This window comes from Hyla sarda, chromosome 10 (genome assembly GCF_029499605.1).
Source record: "Hyla sarda isolate aHylSar1 chromosome 10, aHylSar1.hap1, whole genome shotgun sequence".
Taxonomy (NCBI): Eukaryota; Metazoa; Chordata; class Amphibia; order Anura; family Hylidae; genus Hyla; species Hyla sarda.
Window position 1 is genome coordinate 4,769,365 of NC_079198.1, and position 24,310 is coordinate 4,793,674.

At 50.6% G+C, this 24,310-nt stretch overlaps 1 protein-coding gene across 1 annotated transcript in view; it reads right to left on the minus strand.

The window, feature by feature from the left end:
* Positions 1–778: 778 nt before the first annotated feature.
* The window catches only part of ECE1 (endothelin converting enzyme 1), a 60,218-nt gene continuing 36,686 nt past the window's right edge, over positions 779–24,310 (minus strand). Inside the window, 19 exon segments of the mRNA XM_056543186.1 lie at positions 779–1,292; positions 2,673–2,768; positions 3,878–4,068; positions 4,146–4,213; positions 4,301–4,411; positions 4,623–4,726; positions 4,813–4,890; positions 5,100–5,198; positions 6,533–6,643; positions 9,876–9,990; positions 10,236–10,378; positions 10,822–11,010; positions 11,090–11,155; positions 12,830–12,976; positions 13,052–13,176; positions 16,334–16,543; positions 17,566–17,707; positions 20,301–20,332; positions 20,335–20,386. Coding sequence (XP_056399161.1) covers positions 1,116–1,292; positions 2,673–2,768; positions 3,878–4,068; positions 4,146–4,213; positions 4,301–4,411; positions 4,623–4,726; positions 4,813–4,890; positions 5,100–5,198; positions 6,533–6,643; positions 9,876–9,990; positions 10,236–10,378; positions 10,822–11,010; positions 11,090–11,155; positions 12,830–12,976; positions 13,052–13,176; positions 16,334–16,543; positions 17,566–17,707; positions 20,301–20,332; positions 20,335–20,386 — 2,256 coding nt within the window. The 3' untranslated portion in view covers positions 779–1,115.

The following is a 24,310-nucleotide window of genomic DNA, read 5'->3' on the forward strand; positions in this document are numbered from 1 at the left end:
CCACCCGTCTGCCGGAGCGCATTTTAAGAGGATCTTACGTTGCGTTATACCCCCCCCAATACACCTGCAATGAGGTCCTTAAAAAGGGGTACGCCGGTGAACACTTTAAATCAACTGGTGCCAGAAAGTTAAACAGATTTGTAAATTACTTCTATAAAAAAATCTTAATCCTTCCAGTACTTATTAGCTGCTTAATACTACAGAGTAAATTATTTTCTTTTTGGAACACAGAGCTCTCTGCTGACACCTCTGTCCATTTTAAGAACTGTCCAGAGTAGGATAAAATCCCCATAGCAAACATATGCTGCTCTGAACAGTTCCTAAAATGGACAGAGATGTCAGCAGAGAGCACTGTGCTCGTGATGTCAGCAGGAGAGCTCTGTGTTCCAAAAAGAAAATAATTTCCTCTGTAGTATTCAGCAGCTAATAAGTACTGGAAGGATTAGATTTGTAAATGACTTCTATTAAAAAAATCGTAATCCTTCCAGTACTTATTAGCTGCTGAATACTACAGAGGAAATGGTTTTCTTTTTGGAACACAGAGCTCTCTGCTGACATCACGAGCACAGTGCTCTCTGCTGACACCTCTGGACATTTTAGGAACTGTCCAGAGCAGCATATGTTTGCTATGGAGATTTTCTCCTACTCTGGACAGTTCTTAAAATGGACAGAGATGTCAGCAGAGAGCACTGTGTTCCAAAAAGAAAATAATTTCCTCTGTAGTATTCAGCAGCTAATAAGTACTGGAAGGATTAAGATTTTTTAATACAAGTACATTTACAAATCTATTTAACTTTCTGCCACCAGATGATTTAAAAAAAAAAAAAGTAATTTCCACCGGAGTACCCCTTTAAAGCAGGAGGCCGGGGGCCGGCGACTTCACCAGCTCAGTGCAGAACAGACGTGTAATAAAAAAAGGTGCATAGTCGTCTACAGATTAGTGCACGGAATTATCCGACAGTCAGGAAAAGTGGAAAAGGTGTTGCTACAGCTTTAAGAAACGTCTCAGGTCGGCCATTACTGTAAACAATCCCCCAGTACTGGGAGTGAACCCCCCCCCAATCTCCTGTCAGTGGTTTCATAGTGAACCCCCCCCTCCCTAACCACCCGTTAGGTCACCACACTTCACATTTCTTTGTCGGGTTCATTGGCGCCCCCTCTGGACACTGGAAGTGTTCAGAGAATTCTCTGGAATTGGATATGGAGCCGATGACGCGATAGCGGGACGGGCTGTGCGGGTCGGTGATTATCCCTTCGTGTGAGCTCTCCTGCGTCCGCACAGAGCACCAGACCTGCAACAAGACACGCAAACATTAATCATACCGCAGAACGCATCATTCTGCAGCTTCAGGGCTAAAATCACCTTGTATCTCCCCCCCCCCTCCATGTCGCTTCGCACACCGTCCCATCATCCAATAGGAGCGGCGTGCGTAGTGACGTAATGTCGTCGACAGAGAGCGAGGATGCCGGGGAAGCAGAGGCCTTGCCGGAACGGCTGGGACACCCCGGGGACGCGGCGACAGCGATGGAAGGCGACATCCAGGGCAGCGGTGACACGAGTATAACCTCCAATACCAGTGGTCTTAAACCTGCGGACCTCCAGATGTTGCAAAACTACAACTCCCAGCATGCCCGGACAGCCGCTGGGTGTTGTAGTTTTGCAACATCTGGAGGTCCGCAGGTTGAAGACCACTGTCCTATACTTTCCATTGCACGGATCCTTCAACATACGATGGTTTCAACAAACGATGGTCCATTTGGAACGGTTTACCATCGTATGTTGAGGGACCACTGTATAATAAAAATGCATAAAATAGCATAAAGCAGATTTCCCATCACACAGCATTGCCTTGCTGGCAAGTGCCGACTTCCATGGGGTTTCCCTGGCAGAAGCGCAAGTACAGTTTTTTTTTTTTTTTTTACTTTTTTATATATAATAAATTCTGGAATTTTTTGGGGCCATTTAACCACTTTATAAAAAAAACACAACTGTAATTTGGAAAAACCTTTGACCTGTCAAAAGTTTAGATTGGTGGGGGTCCGAGTGGTCAGTCACCCACCGATCAGGAGTAAGAGCTGGGAGACCTTCTCAATGTGTTCTTTCCCCGCTCAGCGTCACATGATCGAGAAACTCAATGTAATTCTATTCGTGTGTCAAACACGTGAAACAGAGGTAGGGAGAGAAGCGCGCGGCAGCTCAGACTTCCAGCTCGTTCTCCTGATCGGTGAAGGTCTGACAACGTCGACCCCCACCGATCAAAACTTGACATGTAAAAAGCTTTTCCATATGACAAGTGTGTAGTGGATATTTTAATGATTTTTATGTGTAAAACGTGTTTTCTGACTAATTTGTGTCTTACTAGTGAAAGCAGACAGGGCTTGGCGTTAGCCTTTAGAATGGAACTCCCGCTTATCCCAAAACCTGCTGGCACCAGGAAGAGCTGGGTATCTGCAGGCCGAAGCCAAATCAATAATACTCATAAGAAAATTAAGCTCCAATTTGGTAGGCGGCTGGCAATGGCCAAAATTAAGACCAAATAGTAACACCAGGCTGCTGCTGCTTGGGTTGTATCTGGCTGGTTATGGAATATAGGGGGGCACCGCACTTCCCCCACCCCCACCCCCGGTACAAACATATAGAAACATCCATTAGTCAGTACAGAGGCTCTTACCTGAGCAAAGCCAACAAAGAAGAGCTGATCATTGGTGAGGCCTAAGGACGGCAGCTCCTGCTCTTCCCCTTGCTCCTTCACCCAGTTCTGATAAGCCTGGAAAACAGATAGAGGGTGAACTCCCAGAGCAAGCGGGATCCTGCTAGAGGCAGAGAACAATGGACACACAGGCTGCAGCCTACTGGAGACTATAGCTGAACTCACGGCGCAGGATCAATGTCGAGGACACATCACTGGGAAACACTACTCTGGACCACAAGAGGTTTCAAAACTACAACTCCCAGCATGCCCGGACAGCCAATGGCACATGACTGAAAATATCCCTCTGTACATTGGGGGCTCTTATGTATGGAGCCGTCCCTATAATAACTGAAAACCTTCCACTAGTAGAGATTATAGACTGCTGTGCTTATTCTACAGGTTAACTCTTAAAGGGGTACTCCGCCCCTAGACATCTTATCCCCTATCCAAAAGGATGGGGGATAAGATCTCAGATCGCCGGGGTCCCGCCGCTGGGGACCCCCGCAATATAGCACACAGCACCCACCTGTAACTGCTTCAGGAGGCGCTGGAGGTTCTCTGGCTAATGCCTCCTGACCACGGAAGATCGTGACGTCACGACTCCGCCCCCTCAATGCAAGTCTATGGGAGGGGGCTTCACGCCCCCTCCCATAGACTTGCATTGAGGGGGCGGAGCCTTGACGTCACGATCTTCCGTCCTCGTGGCGAAATTAGCCAGAGAACCTCCAGCGATTCCGGAAGCAGTTACAGGCGAGTGCTGCTTGCTATATTGTGGGGGGTCCCCAGCAGCGGGACCCTGGCGATCTGACATCTTATCCCTATCCTTTGGAGGTCTAGGGGCTGAGTACCCCTTTAATATTTTACAGAATTTTGCTGCCCCTGGGAAACCCAGTTATGGCCACAACATCCACCAGGGGGCACTGTTCTGCATTTCCTGTGTTGGGAAATCAATATGGCAGCAGTCAGGCCTCCAATGGATTCGGCACAGACCCCCTTGGAGGCCTGACTGCTTCCATATTCATTTCCCGTCAGGCCTCCAAGGGGGTCTGTGCTGAACCCATTGGAGGCCTGACTGCTGCCATATTGATTTCCCAACACAGGAAACTCCAAACAGTGCCCCTGGTGGATGTTGTCTGAAATTAAAGGTCATATAGGGGAAATTAAAGGGGGGCAGATGACCTTACCCTATAGGCGGCTTTGAGTCCTCCATTGTCAGCAATGTTCTCCCCTAGGGTGTGTTTCCCGTTTACAGCTTCTCCGTTGACCTTATAGCTGCTGTACTGCTCGGTGATGCACTCCGTCTGTTTCTTAAAGGCCTCCACCGAAGAGTTCTTCCACCAGGGCCGCAGGTTTCCGTCCTTGTCATACTCTCGGCCTGAGCAGGAAAACACCAAGTGGTTACATAGGAGCCAGAGGCTACAAGGAACCAACCACTGAGCTGAAGACTCGCACCTTGGTCATCGAACGCGTGGGTCAGCTCATGGCCCATCACTACGCCAATCCCGCCAAAGTTTAAGGCCCTGCAGTAATGAGAGGGTTAATCCAGACATTAACCTTGGTGAAGGTTGCAGGAGGGTGAATAGAACAAATCGGCAGACGTGTCTTACGTGGGCGAGGAGCTGGTGTAGAACGGAGGTTGGAGGATTCCCGCGGGAAACACGATCTCATTCTTGGTTGGAGAATAATAGGCATTGACTGTAGGGGGCGTCATACTCCACCTGGAATATAGAGAACATCATAATTAGTATTCTATAATACTGTGGTCAGAGCATTAGCCTGAAGCCAGCGACCAATCAGAAAGCTACTGCAACTTCTGTGACCTCCTCGTCTGGCAAGACAGCTGGGAGTTGTAGTGCGGTAGCAGGAAGGTCGTCTTCTCCGTTCCCATGTTCCACCCCCAACCCCCCCACGGTGGGCGCAGTCACTCACTGGTCTTTGTTGGGCGGTTTGCGCAGCTGATCCGACGTCACCCTCGCCGAGAAGTTGTAGAACATCATGACGTTCTCAAAGTAGAGGTCAGACATCACTTCATACTGCAAAACAAGGCGGCAGTGAGGGGGTTAACACCAGACCTAAGACCACCGCACTGCAGGCTTCACCCCCCACATAATACACTCACATCATTGAAGACTTTGTCCAGCTCCTTGGGGTCCATGATGAAGTTGGGGTACCCAATCATATCGTAGATGGCTTCAGCCTGGGAGCAAAGGGTCAAAGGTCATGACCTTTCAGCTGAGCGCCATCCCATACAGAGGCATCCAGTAAACCAGTGGTCTCCATACTGTGTTGCCGTTGGCCGTCTGGGCTTGTGTTGTACTTTTACAACATCTGGAGGGCCACAGTTTGGACACCACTGCAGTAAGCTATTGCTCCCTGTTATCAGCCATTTCAGCACCATCTCCTCACCTTCTGTTTGGCCGCTTTGCGGGTTTCTTCGTCCATCCAGCTCAGCGTCTCCAGACTCTCTTCGAACGCCTTCCTTATCCCCTTTATCATCTGCACGGCCTGCGGCACAGCGGTAACGTTACTACAGTTGTCACTTATCGCACCATAATAGCTTTAAAGGGGTACTCCGGTGGAAATTATTTTTTTAATCACCTGGTGCCAGAAAGTTAAACGGATTTGTAAATTACTTCTATTAAAAAATCTTAATCCTTCCAGTACTTATTAGCAGCTGTATGCTACAGAGGAAATTCTTTTCGGATCAGAGAGCTCTCTGCTGACATCTCTGTCCATTTTAAGAACTGTCCAGAGTAGGAGAAAATCCCCATAGAAAACATATGCTGCTCTGGACAGTTCCTAAAATGGACAGAGATGTCAGCAGAGAGCTCCGATTTCCAAAAAGAAAATAATTTCCTCTGTAGTATTCAGCAGCTAATAAGTACTGGAAGGATTAAGATTTTTTAATAGAAGTAATTTATTAATCTGTTCAACTTTCTGGCACCAGTTGATAAAAAAAATAAAATAAAAGTTTTCCACCAGAGTACCCCTTTAAAATGACTGCACAGAGATCACTTTACTGCTGATTTAAAAAACGGGATAAATCTAGACCTGAAAAAAACCTAAAAACCTGAGTACTTTTTTCCAGTCTGCTGAAGAGAATATTTTTCTGATTTAGCAGCCATATTGGAGCTCTTCAGGAGACTGGGAAAGCTGGGTGGCATGCATACTGCAAGCCACCCAGCTTTCCCAGTCTCCTGAAGCCCCAGCAGGGACCGGCTGCTCGTCCTCTCCCTGAACTGATGATGCCTTCTCTTCTCTGATTGGGTCCCTCAGCCCACCAAAGTGTGAACAGGCCCTAACCCGGAGTTTCCCAACCAGGGTGCCTCCAGCTGTTGCAAAACTACAACTCCCAGCATGCCCGGACAGCCAATGGCCGTCCGGGCATGCTGAGTTGTAGTTTTGCAACAGCTGGAGGCACCCTGGTTGGGAAACGCTGATATAGATATAATTGCCCCCGGTCTAATAGTTCTCACAGCTGGTGCCTCGTTACAATGTATCAGCATTTTATAATCTTAATACAATCTTGATACAATGGTAACAAATCAAGCAGTGCTGTAATGTAAAGAATGGGGGAGCTGAGCCTCTGAGACAGCGTCTCCCCAACCAGGGTGCCTCCAGCTGTTGCAAAACTACTACTCCCAAGATGCCCAGACAGCCTTTGGCTGTCCGGGCATGCTGGGAGTTGTAGTTCCGCAACAGCTGGAGGCACTCTGGTTGGGAAACACTGTCCTACATCCATGAGCAGCCATAAAATGCTGCAAGTGAAGGGGCGGAGGAATATTCTCATTTCATTGTCAGCGCGGTAGTAACGTAGTCCCTCCCCACCCCAAACATACCCTGACTTTGCTGCTGTTGGCGAACGTGGACTTGACAAACATGGCGCCGAGAGCGAAGCCGAGGTTGTTATCGGTGTCAGCGATGCAGAACTTCCAGCGCGGGGTGCAGGTCTGAGAAAGAGGCGAGAAAAAAATAAAATCAATCACAGCCCCAGCTGGCGAGGAGTATAAAGAAGAAGGTTTCGAGGTGACCGCTATGACCTCATCACTTGGGAGGAGCCTGTGATTAGCGCCAGAATGGGTGGACGTTTCCTGACAGTAAAACCTGGTGATAATGAACAGAAGCTGCAGCTGTGACGCATCCACAGTGACCGGGGGCTGAAGACGCTGCCGCGCAGCTTCCTGTCCCTGCGTTACATCAGGGTGGACCGTTTCCTGCACAGATAACCGCACGGCGTCCCGATCCAGCCGAGCTTATACTCCAGTCACACCCAAAGCTGCACTCAATTCTGCAACCCTGCATCGTTCACCACCTACAGCCCAGCCGTCACTAAGTTCAGCAAACTTACAGTACATTGGCTCGTAGCGAACCGCGCAGCTCGGCTGTTGATTACTTTAGTCTTCATAAATTAGTTCAGCTTTCCAAGGCCTCTGATTGCCAGGAAAAGTCCGGGATGACAGTCTTAGGTCTCCGTATCCACCTTTTCCAGGCAACTGGAGCCCTTGGAAAGCTGAATTAATTCATGCAGACTAAAGTAATCAACAGCTGAGCTGCGAGGTTCGCTACGAGCCAATGTACTGTAAGTTCGCTCAACTCTAGTCCCTAACGCCATGCAATGCCTTCTGGGTAATGTGGAGTTTACACCAGGCAGGACAGAGTGGGAGATTTAGCAAAAAACGAGCAGAGGAAGAGTTGCCCATAGCAACCGATCAGATCGCCTTTCGTTTTGCATACGCCTTGTTAAAATATGAAAGCAAGCTGATTGGTTGATATGGGCGACCTTTTCCTCGGCACAGGTTTTGATAAATCCCCCCCCCCTTATCCTAATTCAGAATGCCAGTGCTTAAAGGGGTACTCTGGAAATTATTTTTTTAATGAACTTGTGCCAGAAAGTTAAACAGATTTGTAAATGACTTCTATTAAAAAAATCTTAATCCTTACAGTACATTTTAGCAGCTGTATGCTACAGAGGAAATTCTTTTGCTTAATTTATTTCTTGTCTTGTCCACAGTGCTCTCTGCTGACACCTCTGTCCGTGTCAGGAACTGTCCAGAGCAGGAGAGGTTTGCTATGGAGATTTTCTCTTGCTCTGAACTGTTCCTGATGAGGGCATCAGGTGTCAGCAGAGAGCACTGTGGACAAGACAAAAAATTCAAGAAGATCATTTCCTCTATAGCAGTGGTCTTCAACCTGCGGACCTCCAGATGTTGCAAAACTACAACTCCCAGCGGCTGTCCGGGCATGCCGGGAGTTTTAGTTTTGCAACATCTGGAGGTCCGCAGGTTGAAGACCACTGCTCTATAGCATACAGCTGCTAATAAGTACTGTTAGAGTAAACGTTTTTACTAGAATTTACAAATCTGTTTTTCTGGCACCAGTTTAAAAAAAAAAAAAAAATCCATCAAGTGTTTTCTGTCGGAGTACCCCTTTAAAGGAATAGTGTAGTGAAATGTAGGAAATAAGTTATAGATTGTGGGGGGGGGGTCCGACTGCTGGGACCCCCGCAATCTCCATAACGGTGCCCTAGCAGTCTGCTGGAAGCTGCAGCCGACACGCTCCCACCATGTATCTCTATGGGAAACGTGGAGGGGACATTTTGGCCGCCGCTCCGTGCGGGGGGTTGGCCCGCCCCCTTCCAGCAGATTGCCGGAGGCCAGTTCAGGAGATCGCGGGGGGGGGGACCCAGCAGTGGGACCCCCCTCAATCTATAACTTACCCTCTATCCTTTGTATAGGGTATAAGTTATATTTCACTACACTACTCCATAGTGACCAAGCCTAGTCGGGCCGTGTTTCATTATTTTGTTTTGGGAGGGGGCAGTGGGACGGGGTAAAAACATCATTATAATTTTATTCTCTCGTTCAGTAGGATTACAGAGACACCACATTCATAGTTTAGAGTCTCTAAAGTCACCACGTCCAATATCTGTCTTTCTTAACTGATCTGTGGGCGTAAAAAATAAATATAAAAATATAAAAAAAACTTGTAGGTACGTTTTTTTTTATAGGTGCCTGTTCAGGCTTTTTGATTGCCATCATTTCTGTTTGTTGCCTTTTTTAACATGACAGATTTTTATAGTTTGGGTTTGTGATGCCAAATTGTTATGCAAGAGAGGTTAATGCATTCTCTTTTATTGGTGGTTAGGGCAGCCAGACACTTGTCCCAGATCCCTAGGCCAGTGAGCGCCACTATGGTGTAGGCCACGGATCACTTCAGGCCGGCCAGTGTTTCCCAACCAAAGTACCTCCAGCTGTTGCAAAACTACAACTCCCAGCATGCCCGGACAGCCTTTGGCTGGGAGTTGTAGTTTTGCAACAGCTAGAGGCACCCTGGTTGGGAAACCCTGCTTTTGGCTACGGCTTACACTGAGAGCAGAGCCCGACCTCTGCCCTGGCGCCGGGGGTGACATCACTAGTCATGTGAGTGGAGGAAGAGGGAGCCCGGCTGCTGTCCTGCGGGGAGGAAAGGGGATAAGAGTATTATCTGCCTACTGGGGGAGAACTGCCTGCATAATTGGGGGAGAGGGGGGAACTAAATACCTAAATACTAGAGATGAGCGAACTTACAGTAAATTCGATTCGTCACGAACTTATCGGCTCGGCAGTTGATGACTTATCCTGCATAAATTACTTCAGCTTTCAGGTGCTCCGGTGGCTGGAAAAGGTGGATACATTCCTAGGAAAGAGTCTCCTAGAACTGTATCCACCTTTTCCAGCCAACGGGAGCACCTGAAAGCTGAATTTATGCAGGAAAAGTCATCAACTGCCGAGCCGAGAAGTTCGTGACGAATCGAATTTACTGTAAGTTCGCTCATCTCTACTAAATACCTACCTGCTGAGTGGGAGATCTATTTAATATGGAACCAAATTATGATTTTTGCTATGGGGCCCCATTATTTATATGCACACTTGATTGTATTCTATTACGCTTGTCAGCATATTAACTCCGGCACGGCTGTAAAGCTGACCTGGGGGCCTTTAGAAGGCCACTGACTGCCATGACAACCCATCGGCACCCAGTGATTGTGTTGTCGGGTTGCCAATGGGAACACAGAGCCATTGTAAGTAAAAAAAAAAAAAAAACTGTTACAAAGGGTGAAGTACAGTAACCTGACGGCGATAAACCAGCAGAATTGGGAGCGCAGCTCTGAATGTTATTGGTGTTTTGGGGTCTGGTTCTCACCTTCTTGGTCCCGTACATGACTTCTATGAACTTCTCTTCGGCGTCCTGAAAGCGCTGATCCAGCAGCAGGCTCGTCTTCCGCACCAAGTTCCACATCATGTAGTTATTAAGTATCCTGTAAAGAAAAGTATAAGTCGACGACTCCTGATATGACCCCCCGAGCCCCGGAAACACTAGGTCGGGGGACCTCATCTGCCATAATTTCAATGACCTCTGATTTTGGGCGACAACCAATATGGCCGCCACAGCGGTTCTCACTAAGCTTTTTCTTATAAGCCTCGTCATCAGAGACACGTGTGGCACTGGCGGCCATATTGGTTGTCGTCAATGGTGATCACATGACGCCGGTTCTCTCTCTACCTCTTCTCTGTGCGCTTAATGAGGTTGGAGACGTCCATCAGATATTCCTTGGCGTAAACCACCACCGGTTCAGTCTCGTTGATCTCTACCGGATGGAAAACCATTCGGAGGAAGGGGATCCAGTCGACCACCGGCACCAGATCCTGCGGAAAGGGGGGGGGTTTGAAGAGACCGCCATTAGTTATTTTACAAATACAAGACGCCATGACCGATCCCTATATACGTACAGTATGGGAGGAGTCAATGGGGCGTACTCTAATGTTTGCAAGGCAAGCAGGTAAATGTGGGCGGGGCTATGTGATGTGATTGACAGCTCTGATCTCCTAGCCCAGGGCTATGCAGCAGAGAGCTCAGGACATGATCCAACAGTGTTTTACTCTTCCACGGTGCCTCCATCTGTTGCAAAACTACAACTCCCAGCATGCCCGGACAGCCGTTGGCTGTCCGGGCATGCTGGGTGTTGTAGTTTTGCAGCAGCAGTAGGCACACTGAAAGTGATCACCAGATGTGCCCAGTTCACCAGGTCCGGACCGACACTAGACCTCTCAGATGTGACCCTCCGGTCCCTTTTAGGGTGGTCCGGTACCTTGAGATCGCCGGCTGTGACCTTGTGGTAGATGAGCTCCTCGTCTCGCCTCTTCTCCTGGGGGATGGTGATATTGGCCAGGGCGGTCTCGAAGTCCAGGATCTCCTCCATCTGGGCCCGCGTGTTGTTCGGCTCTCCCCCCAGCAGGACACCCAGCTGCACCATGAAGTTGAGGTACCCAGTAAGGACCTGAAGGGTGGATGACGTAGAAAGATTAACCCCTTTGAGTGCTGGAAGCAAGGACAGCGGAACAGACGGCGGCGCTCACCTTCTCGTTGGCAGTTTTATTCAGGTAATATTCTCTGGATGGCAGCCCCAGGCCGGACTGGTCTATCTGGGGAGAAGCAAATAAAGCTCCATAAATATGCTGTGCCTCCACCCCAAATGAATGCCAAGCCGTGCCAACGCCCCCCAACATTTTATAGGGTATATCTTTGCGGAATACTCTGCTTTACTTCTGCTGTACTCCAGAGCTGCACTCACTATTCTTCTGTACTCCAGTCCCCTCCAGAGCTGTACTCACTATTCTTCTGTACTCCAGTCCCCTCCAGAGCTGTACTCACTATTCTTCTGTACTCCAGTCCCCTCCAGAGCTGTACTCACTATTCTTCTGTACTCCAGTCCCCTCCAGAGCTGTACTCACTATTCTGTTTCATGTCTTCTCCTCCAGAGCTGCACTCACTATTCTGCTGTTACATCATGTCTTATCCTCCAGTTACATCCAGAGCTGCACTCACTAGACTCTGCTCTTACCTCAGGTCTTTTCCTCCAGTCACATCCAAAGCTGCTGCTGCTGCACAATTCTACTGGTTTCTGGTCAGTTGTGGGACCTGACATATGCTGAGAAGATACTCAACTACCGCACTTTGTGAAAACACTACATCCTCCACGATGCAGCACAATGTATTAAATATAAAAAACAAAAAGTAAATCACATGCAGTGCCCAATAAACAGAGAACCATAGGATCTCTCCTGAGCCGTATGGATTGTGCTTCTGACAGGTGGGTGCCCATGGATTCCAAGCAGAAAATTTCAATTTAGCAACTGCCGTTACTACATGTAACAGCAGAAGAGTGAGTGCAGCTCTGGAGGATACGACATAATGTAACTGCAGAATAGTGAGTGCAGCTCTCGAGGATAAGACATGATGTAAAAGCAGAATAGTGAGCGCAGCTCTGGAGGTGACTGAAGGATAGGTCATGATGTTACAGCAGAATAGAGATTCCATGTCCTCTGTAGTACGTGGATCTTTAATTTTATCCATTTTAGCCATTACTGTATTTGTTGCAGATCTTCCATTAAAAAAACAAAAAAACAAAAAAAACACAACAATCTCAGCAGATCGGTCAGACATAAGGGTCTTCAGGCGCCGGCCGCTCCTCAGACATGGGGGGGGGGGGGGGATCTTCAGGCACCGGCCGCTCCTCAGACATGGGGGTCTACAGGCGCCGGCCGCTCCTCAGACATGGGGGGGGGGGGGGGGGGGGGGGGGGGGTCTTCAGGCGCCGGCCGCTCCTCAGACATGGGGGTCTACAGGCGTCGGCCGCTCCTCAGACATGGGGGGGGGGGGGGGATCTTCAGGCGTCGGCCGCTCCTCAGACATGGGGGGGGGGGGGGGATCTTCAGGCGCCGGCCGCTCCTCAGACATGGGGGGGGGGGGGGTCTTCAGGCGCCGGCCGCTCCTCAGACATGGGGGTCTTCAGGCGCCGGCCGCTCCTCAGACATGGGGGTCTTCAGGCGCCAGCCGCTCCTCAGACATGGGGGTCTTCAGGCGCCGGCCGCTCCTCAGACATGGGGGTCTTCAGGCGCCGGCCGCTCCTCAGACATGGGGGTCTTCAGGCGCCGGCCGCTCCTCAGACATGGGGGTCTTCAGGCGCCGGCCGCTCCTCAGACATGGGGGGGGGGGTCTTCAGGCGCCGGCCCGCTCCTCAGACATGTGGGGGGGTCTTCAGGCGCCGGCCGCTCCTCAGACATGTGGGGGGTCTTCAGGCGCCGGCCGCTCCTCACCTGGATGATGTTGCTGCTGGAGTTTTTGGAGTCTGCGCTGACGAACACGGAGAAGAACGGGGAGATGCGGTAATAGGCGGTGACGGTCTGCAGCGTCTCCTGGAAGTTCTCCTTATCCCAGGGACCAGTGATGTTCCAGCCACCGAGCTGTGAAGAGGAGGAGATGAGATGAATATATGAAGGGTGTACAGAGGGGCCGCCCCCCCGCACAGCGCCCCCTACCTTCTCTATCAGCTCCTGCAGAGGTTTGGCTCCCAGATCCTCTATCTTGGACTCGTTCAGACAGGCCTGGTAATATCTCTGCGCTTTGTGCTCCGCAACGCTGCTCAGGTTCATGGTCGTGTTTTCTAGAGTCCAAGAAACAGAAGGGACGAACATGACGAGTGAGTAACATACAGCGCCCCCCGGAGGCTGGAACAAGCCCCATAGTCTATTAGGCACCCCACAATACAAGAGATAACATCCCCATCTGATAGTGATACCATCCCCCTCCCAATATCAGATTAGGGGGGGGGGGGGGTGAACTATGGGGGAGGGGGACTGTAACCACACTCTGATGGGGAGGGGGTCTGTGATAGCATCCCCCTCTTCTCCCCCCCCCCCCCCCCCGATTGATAAAGGAGGGGGGGGCACTACTATCACAGATTGTGATATCGCCCCATTTCTCCCCATCAGATTCTAATACCGCCCCCCACCCCCCATCAGATTCTAATACCGCCCCCGCCGACCCCCCCCCCCCCCCATCAGATTGTGATATCGCCCCCCTCATCTCCATTCTAGCTTCTACCCATAAGAACCTAGGACCATTATGTTAAATGGGAGCTCCAGTACTTAACTTCTCCCCTATTCACAGAATAAGTGATAGTGGGGGTTCACCCCCCCCCCCCCAAATGCTGTATCTTCCATAGAGATACATGGAGGGGGTATGCCGGCCACAGCTTAGTACGGTGGTCAGAAGCTCGTGGTGGGTCCCTGCGGACTCTGCCATGCTCAGACCCATCCTGTAGGTAGGTGATAAGTTAAGTACTAGAGTTCCCCTTTAATATAATCCGTGGCCCCGGCGCCTCCATCTGGCTCCTATTACAGCCATCAGCTTTAATAATAGTTTGACCGTTCCTGATCCCCTCCCCCAACATCAACACCACACGAGCCGAGACCCACACGTTCCGCTCATTCTTGACCCATTGAATAACCCGAACCAGATGAGCGGAGGCCTGTGGGGTGGAGGGGGCTCATGTCCTGTACGGTTGTGGCCCAATCATTCTCCATTATGTTACAGTCACAGGATCCCGACCCTCCTCACTCCGTTCCTACAGATGGTAAATCTGCACAAATTCTCAGCTTTATTTATTTATTTATTTGCTATTTATAATTTTTTATTTACATTTTTACTACTAATAATTTTTACTTCTATTATTTTAGAAAAGATTTCCCTTTAATTACACCTCCCCCCCGCACCAGTTGGCCAATGATAAGGGAAAATGATGCCGCCCTTCCCCCCGTTCTCAGGTGACTTATGTGAGCGCAACGTCACGGCGAGCACCTGTTACCCTGGACACCAGAGAAATCGGAGCCGCCGGACTAAGGTGTGAACATTAGTGAGGACTGACCGTGTGTACAAAGCACCCTTGATCCAGCGTTTCTCATCCAGGGTGCCTCCAGCTGTTGCAAAACTACAACTCCCAGCATGCCCGGACAGCCGTTGGCTGTCCGGGCATGCTGGGAGTTGTAGTTTTGCAACAGTTTGAGCCACCCTGGATGGAAAACACTGCCCTTATCTGTAGTAGAGGCTGAGGAGCGAGGCCGGGGGAGAGGGGGGGGGGGGGGGGGGGGTAAGAGGACGTTGGCTCCGGCTCTGAAGGTCACAGCCAAATCTGTGTTCTGGAGATAAGATCCTCGGCTCCTGAGTTTATACAAGGTGAAGGTTTAACCTCTTACTGAATGGTCCCTATATACGGATCCTTAGTTATATCCTGTATTCTACTCCAGAGCTGTACTCACTATTCTGCTGGTGAGGTCACTGTGTACATACATTACATTACTTATCCTGTACTGATCCTGAGTTATATCCTGTATTATACCCCAGAGCTGTACTCACTATTCTGCTGGTTAGGTCACTGTGTATATACATTACTTATCCTGTACTGATCCTGAGTTATATCCTGTATTATACCCCAGAGCTGTACTCACTATTCTGCTGGTGAGGTCACTGTGTACATACATTACATTACTTATCCTGTACTGATCCTGAGTTATATCCTGTATTATACCCCAGAGCTGTACTCACTATTCTGCTGGTTAGGTCACTGTGTATATACATTACTTATCCTGTACTGATCCTGAGTTATATCCTGTATTATACCCCAGAGCTGTACTCACTATTCTGCTGGTGAGGTCACTGTGTACATACATTACATTACTTATCCTGTACTGATCCTGAGTTATATCCTGTATTATACTCCAGAGCTGTACTCACTATTCTGCTGGTGAGGTCACTGTGTACATACATTACATTACTTATCCTGTACTGATCCTGAGTTATATCCTGTATTATATTCCAGAGCTGTACTCACTATTCTGCTGGTGAGGTCACTGTGTACATACATTACATTACTTATCCTGTACTGATCCTGAGTTATATCCTGTATTATACTCCAAAGCTGCACTCACTATTCTGCTGGTTGGGACTGGAAAGTCAGCAAGCTTGTGGACAATCATCCCATAGCCTTTTAGTTGAGCCCCTATAATGTAGGGAGCAATCAGGGCTCTTTTAGGGTGAGCTGCGCAGAGGGGAGGGCCATATGACGACTGCAGGGAAGGGCTGCACAGCTGATCAGTATTACAGATATATACGGACTATTTTTAAAGCAAAATGATATGATCAGCCAACTAATCGCCGTCCCCACTACAGTGAGATTTCTACCCCTTCGCCCAATAATCGCCTGGTATAATATGGCCTCAGCGTCTCCTACATCAGAACTACAGAGCTCAGGGTAAATAAAACACCAAAACCAGCACTGGCCCCTTTAAGATTTCAGCTCTGGAGCATCATATAGAAATATCCTACATAGATAAATCTGCTGCGGAAGTGGAACATTGTAACGTACAGGTCAGATCTGCAGTCACTCAGGGGTTAATAAGACTCGTTACTGGGCATTACACAATCTGCAGAGTCACATGTCACGGTGGCTGCAGCGATGAGGAGACATTTTGGCAAAAGCAGAGATTCGCAGATGAGGTCCAGCAGGGAGGAGAGCGCAGGGTGGGGGCCACAGCTAAGCCACGGAGACCCCCTCAGATCATGGATGGAGGAGGGGGGAGGGGGGGGGGTCACAGGATCAGCAAACGGGATCATCTGGACCAAGGACAGAACTTTCTGAACCTACAGCAAAACCCCCGGTCCTATTTAGGGTGCACAAAAGCCTGGCGACCACCCCCTTCCCAGTAATGGCGGCCATATTGTCACAAGACAAGGCGTAGAGTCTGGCGCTGCCCGGCACTCACCCAGCAGATGCTTCATGACGGCCTGGTTGTGCTCCCACAGCTCATTGAAGGTGCCCCAGCGGGAGTGCCCGTCCGGCACAGGGTTGGCCTTGATCCATCCCCCGCAGGCGTAGCTATAGAAGTCCTGACAGGGGTCCACGGAGCGGTCCAGGGAGCGCAGGATGGCGCTGGTCACAGATATACAGGACTCCGACAGACAGGTGCGACCATCTGCAACACAGGACACAAAGCTATGGTCATGAAGTAGACATCATGGTCTCCCCTCCCCCAGCAGTCACCCCTCTACAGTCTATGGTGCCCCCCAGAACATAAGCTTATGGTGGAGGAGTCACAGGTTGTCAGGATAAGCTCTGGTGTAATAGCTTGAGCAGGGGAGGGATCAGCACAGTGATGGCTCCACCCACAAATACAGCCCCACCCACCAGGAACCTGATGACCTCCCTCTAGGTGGCAGAAAGGAGTCGTCCCACTCTACAGGGCCCTTGTTCTGTCCTTTGAATAAAGCTACAACTTTGTAATACTGTCTCAATCCCTTCACAAGATCTCCGCTTGCCATCAGTGAACAGCAACATTGTGGTCTGAAAACTCAGAGCGAGAATATAACACATATACATATATACATATATACACATATACACATACACACATATACATACACACACATATACATACACATATACATACACACACATACACATACACATACACATACACATACACATACACATACACACATATATACATATATACATATATACATATACATATTATATACACATATATATATACACATATACACATATATACATATACACATATACACATATATACACATATATACATATACACATATACATATACACATATATACATATACACATATATACACATATATACATATACACATACACATATACATATATACACATATACATATACATATATACACATATACATACACATACATACACATACATATACATACACATACACATACATATACATATATATATTTATTTAAGATCTGTCTTTTCCATAGCCAAGTGTTTGTTACAATGTATCAGATTAGGATTTCAGCCTGTGGGTGCAAACAGGTAATTTTCCATCAGCTGGCATCAAACAGGATCCGTTTTTATATTAAGTCTATGAGTCAGAGCATTACACGGTGACTGTACGTTATTTACGTGGGACTGCCGGACATCTTCGTAGCTACTGCCATGTGCTTCACTTACTTCTCTGGTACTGGATGGCGAGGGACAGCAGGGACGCCAAGAGGCCGATGGAGAGGATGGCGACCAGGACCAGCAGCCTCTTCTCCACATGAGTCCTGTCCGTCCAGCAGCTGCTGCGGTTTCGTCCTCCTCGCACGTTCACCTGTGGATGAGAATTTCCTACAGGTTAATAGGAGAAGCGGCGCCCGGCTGGACCGCGTGTTTACAGCGTAACGTCAGACGATGAGTCAGGAATGTAAGAGCCGTCACAATGCAAGGAAATCGGGGATAACGTCACCGGGGCCACTGTGCATTCCAGACATAGCAGCCATTAACCCCCTCAATGCCACAGCAGTCACAGGGTTAACATCACTTGTCTCTTCTAGGAAAGCTGGATGACAGTGTGAACGTTTTGCTGCCCCTTTCCGTTCATGTTCAGCCTGTAATGCAATGCTACCCAACCAGTGGCTCTCCAGCTGTTGCAAAACTACATTACTGCTATAACAGAAAACTTGTCTAGCCACAGCAGAGCCATCTCCCAGCTTTTCTAGGCTCCTGCACGGCAAAGCATTACATAGCTAGATGGTTACCAGTCAGGATCACTCCACCCAGACCGTCTCCTGGCCAAATAACAGCATAACTTATTAGGATCATTACACAGCTTTTCTGGGCTTCTGCACAGTAATCCATCATTACATAACTAGCCAGCTACCAGTCAGGATCGCTCATTACCCAGCTTTTCTCGAGTCATTGCAGTACTAGACACTAAACTGTTGAGATTAACCATCACCCAGCTTACACAGACTCCTGCATGCCGAAGTATCTTACCCATAGATAGGGGAGACATTTTTTGCTAGAGATCTTCTTTAAGTGTATAGTGCTGTGATGACTCCAGGAAAGCAGGGTGAGTAGTGCTCCTGGCTCGTAACTGACTAGTTATATAATAAGGCATTGCTGTGCAGGGGACCAGAAAAGCTGTGTGAGTGATCCTGACAAATTATGCTATAATACCTTGCCTTGGAGAAGACCAAGAAAGCCGGGTGACTAGTCATCCTGACTGATAACTATCTAGATCTGTAATGATGCATTGCTGTGCAGGAACCCAGGTAAGCTGGGTTATGGGTGATCCTGTGTGGTATCTGGCTGGTTATGTACAGACCAGGGTGACCGTTTCCCACTTCAGTGTTGACGCTGGTGGTCTCTGCTGCCCCATGTCTGACCCTTTCCAAATCAATTTCATAGGGTCACCAACAAGGAAGTTTATTTCTTGGGAAAGCTGGGTGGCAGGTGATGCCGAACGGTAACTGGAGTGTTCTGTACAGTGAAAAGGACCATGCTTAGAAGGTTTCACTGTACATAACTAGCCATTTATCAATCAGGATCACTCCTAACCCAGCTTTCCAGGACTCAGATGCAAGTATTCAATGCTGTGCTTTTCAACAAGCATGGCAATTACATAACTAACCTGTTAGGAGTCAGGACCCGCAGTCACCCAGCTTTCCCAAGAACAAAACCTCTATGAGAAACTTTAGTGCCACTTAAGTCATCTACTTGGTCACAGAGGTTCCCAGGACTCTGCCCCCATCCTACCCTTGTACATACACAGATGGGACGGGAGAGACCGCCAGCACTAAAAAAAAAACGTAAGACGAGATGTGGGAAACAGTCACCTTGTTTGGATAATGGATTAAGGATGAATTGGAGCCGATCCAGACCAAACCGTACAGAGGGGAAAACATCTAGAGAATCCCAGGGGATTGAGGTTTGGGGGGGGTTCAAAGGGCCAGAGGCTCAGGGTGGTGGTGGTCAAAGGGCCCGCGGCTCAAACCTGCAGCCTCCCTTGTGCTGTCCAAGCTATTACTCTATCAGTAATGGGGGAGTAGTGACCGACAGCTATCAGTAATGGGGAGTAGTGACTGACAGGTGAATGTCCTCTATTGCTCCCAGTTATCAACCACTTTACTATAAGCCTGTGTTAGTCCACCAGGGTGGCTGCAGCTGTTGCAAAACTACTACTCCCAGCATGCCCGGACAGCCGAAGGCTGTTCGGGCATGCTGGGAGTAGTAGTTTTGCAACAGTGTAGCACAGCTATAAGCTCTGGGGGGGGGGGGGGGGGATGTTTCTTTCTGGAACGTGGGGGGTTAATCCCACTATACCTGGCAGAGGTGGCTCAGGTTTCCATTGTTTTTGGTTGGTGACACATCTGGAATGTAAAACGTCTCACACCCACAGCTCCATGTTGTGTGCTCCCCACCCCGGCTCGTCTCCGGAGCTTATATATAAGCTGTATCGGGGAGGGGGGGGGGGGGGGGATGAACGCTGCCGCAGCACCACCACATGTGCACAACACATGATACACCCTGCAAATCATGGACCCCCCCAAAAAGCTTCTCCAGAAAAATGAAAGATGGGACAGGGGGGTCAAATGTCCTGGGGACACGACGGGAGACAGGAGAAACACGGCGGGAAGCAGGAGAAACACGGCGGGAAATCCTAACACAGCTGCATCCCAGAAACATCTGCGCTCCACACGTCCCCGCTCCAAGTGACCAGGAACAAACTGGACGCCCTTATAAGATATTGTCCCCCCCATAACATGGCACACGAGCCCCCTCCCGTCCTCAGGAATGGCCGCTCAGAGTTCTGGGACATAATATGGGACACAGAAGACGTTAGTAAGACATTGTAAGCTCTTGAGACTACTCATTAAGTTTAGTAGAAGTTCTAGCCCCCCCCCCCCAGGTCGCCCTCGTACCTGGACATCGTTGGGGTACACCTCGCCCTCATGACTGAGTCCACCAGGTCCTCTTCGTCCAGCGTCGCTCTCTTGTAGGACGGCATCTGAAAGGTGAAATGTACAACTGAGTCTCTGAGAACTTCCATAAGGGGGATGCCAGCTGCAGGGCACATAAGGGGGGAACCGGGAGGGTCCTACGTCCGGCATCCACCACCCCCGATCACACTCCTCCTGCCCCGGCCCGGCATCTCCACACACTCCCAGGATAGAATCCTAAGGCAAACAGAGGAGCAGCAGCTATGGGACCACCCACACCCCGGCCCCTTATGTAAGTCTTATCTGCACCCCCTGCAGGGGCACATGACCAGGAACACATACTTCTCCTCCAGCCGCATCATCCGACCACCACGGTCATCCCGGCCAGGCCCGACTCTTATTTTGTATTTTTATCTCGAACTCCTGCGCCTCCCTCCTTCCTGACATTATTGACTCAGCAGCCGCTCCACAATGAGGGAGGAGGGCGGTATTAACCCCTCAGGTGCTGGGGCCCAGGAGGAGCTCACAAAACAGAATCCAGACACCTGAAGGAACTACAGTTACCCCATATATATCACCCACTACTACAATACTATCTATATACACACACACATACATTACTGATCCTTTATTATACTCCAGAGCTGTACTCACTATTCTGCTGGTGGGGTCACTGTGTACATACATTACATTACTTATCCTGTACTGATCCTGAGTTATATCCTGTATTATACTCCAGAGCTGTACTCACTATTCTGCTGGTGAGATCACTGTGTACATACATTACATTACTTATCCTGTACTGATCCTGATTATATCCTGTATTATACTCCAGAGCTGTACTCACTATTCTGCTGGTGAGGTCACTGTGTACATACATTACATTACTGATCCTGTACTGATCCTGAGTTATATCCTGTATTATACTCCAGAGCTGCACTCACTATTCTGCTGGTGAGGTCACTGTGTACATACATTACATTACTTATCCTGTACTGATCCTGAGTTATATCCTGTATTATACTCCAGAGCTGTACTCACTATTCTGCTGGTGAGGTCACTGTGTACATACATTACATTACTTATCCTGTACTGATCCTGAGTTATATCCTGTATTATACTCCAGAGCTGTACTCACTATTGCTGCTGTGGGGTCACTGTGTACATACATTACTTGTTCTGTACTGATCCTCAGTGACCTCACCAGCAGAATAGTGAGTCCAGCTCTGGAGTATAATACAGGATATAACTCAGGATCAGTACAGGATAAGTAATGTATGTACACAGTGATCCCACCAGCAGAATAGTGAGTACAGCTCTGGAGTATAATACAGGATATAACTCAGGATCAGTACAGGATAAGTAATGTAATGTATGTACACAGTGACCTCACCAGCAGAATAGTGAGTACAGCTCTGGAGTATAATACAGGATCAGTACAGGATAAGTAATGTATGTACACAGTGATCCCACCAGCAGAATAGTGAGTACAGCTCTGGAGTATAATACAGGATATAACTCAGGATCAGTACAGGATAAGTAATGTAATGTATGTACACAGTGACCTCACCAGCAGAATAGTGAGTACAGCTCTGGAGTACAATACAGGATATAACTCAGGATCAGTTATGTGTATAGTACAGGGTAACCTACATGTAAAGTTGAATGTGTGCACAACAGGAGTTGTAGTTCTTCAAAAACAGGGCTGAAGTAAACCCCCATATTGTAGTGTAAAGATAAAATATTGGGGTGCAGGACATATAAAACTATATATCCTTTGGTTTTTGTTTTAGGCGAAGTCTCAAAAAAAAAAAAAAAAATAAAGCCACAAAGAGTGAAGGCTCAGGGACAAGAGTACAGTAAGGTGCCCAGCAGGGGTCTGGGATCAGCGGTGCCCGGGGCAGGATTAGCGGCAGGCGGCTGGCTTTACGCCTGAGAAGCTCTGATCCCTCATAAGGGAATTAGCCGCTAGTTACTTTTCTTATTAAGTCATGTTCTCTGGAGTCTCCCCGGCTTCCTGCTGGCAGCGCCACCATAAATATCTATCAAATATTATATTATTTTAAATACAGACAGGCAGCACCACCGACAGGCAGCAGCACCACCACCACCACACACACAGACAGGCAGCACCACCGACCGGCAGCACCACCACCCCCCACACACAGACAGGCAGCACCACCGACCGGCAGCACCACCACCCCCCACACACACAGACAGGCAGCAGCACCCCCCCCCACCGAAACCACCACCCCCCACACACAGACAGGCAGCAGCACCCCCCCCACCGACAGGCAGCAGCACCCCCCCCACCGACAGGCAGCAGCACCCCCCCCCCACCGACAGGCAGCAGCACCCCCCCCACCGACAGGCAGCAGCACCCCCCCCCACCGACAGGCAGCAGCACCCCCCCCCACCGACAGGCAGCAGCACCCCCCCCCACGACAGGCAGCAGCACCCCCCCCACCGACAGGCAGCAGCACCCCCCCCCACCGACAGGCAGCAGCACCCCCCCCCACCGACAGGCAGCAGCACCCCCCCCCACCGACAGGCAGCAGCACCCCCCCCCACCGACAGGCAGCAGCACCCCCCCCCACCGACAGGCAGCAGCACCCCCCCCCACCGACAGGCAGCAGCACCCCCCCCCACCGACAGGCAGCAGCACCCCCCCCCACCGACAGGCAGCAGCACCACCCCCCACCGACAGGCAGCAGCACCACCCCCCACCGACAGGCAGCAGCACCACCCCCCACCGACAGGCAGCAGCACCACCCCCCACCGACAGGCAGCAGCACCACCCCCCACCGACAGGCAGCAGCACCACCCCCCACCGACAGGCAGCAGCACCACCCCCCACCGACAGGCAGCAGCACCACCCCCCACCGACAGGCAGCAGCACCACCCCCCACCGACAGGCAGCAGCACCACCCCCCACCGACAGGCAGCAGCACCACCCCCCACCGACAGGCAGCAGCACCACCCCCCACCGACAGGCAGCAGCACCACCCCCCACCGACAGGCAGCAGCACCACCCCCCACCGACAGGCAGCAGCACCACCCCCCACCGACAGGCAGCAGCACCACCCCCCCACCGACAGGCAGCAGCACCACCCCCCACCGACAGGCAGCAGCACCACCCCCCACCGACAGGCAGCAGCACCACCCCCCACCGACAGGCAGCAGCACCACCCCCCACCGACAGGCAGCAGCACCACCCCCCACCGACAGGCAGCAGCACCACCCCCCACCGACAGGCAGCAGCACCACCCCCCACCGACAGGCAGCAGCACCACCCCCCACCGACAGCAGCACACCACCCCCCACCGACAGGCAGCACCACCACCCCCCACCGACAGCAGCACCACCACCCCCCACCGACAGGCAGCACCACCACCCCCCACCGACAGGCAGCACCACCACCCCCCACCGACAGGCAGCACCACCACCCCCCACCGACAGGCAGCACCACCACCCCCCACCGACAGCCAGCACCACCACCCCCCACCGACAGCCAGCACCACCACCCCCCACCGACAGCCAGCACCACCACCCCCCACCGACAGCCAGCACCACCACCCCCCACCGACAGCAGCACCACCACCCCCACCGACAGCCAGCACCACCACCCCCCACCGACAGCCAGCACCACCACCCCCCACCGACAGCCAGCACCACCACCCACAGACAGCCAGCACCACCACCCCACAGACAGCCAGCACCACCAGACAGCAGCACCACCACACACACACTGCCAGCAGCACCACCACCACCAGACAGCAGCACACCACACACAGGCAGCACCACCACCACCCCACACACAGGCAGCACCACCACCACCCCCACACACAGGCAGCAGCACCCCACACACAGGCAGCACCACCACCACCACCACCACCACACAGGCAGCACCACCACCACCACACACACACACACAGGCAGCACCACCACACAGCACACACACACACACACAGGCAGCACCACCACCACACACA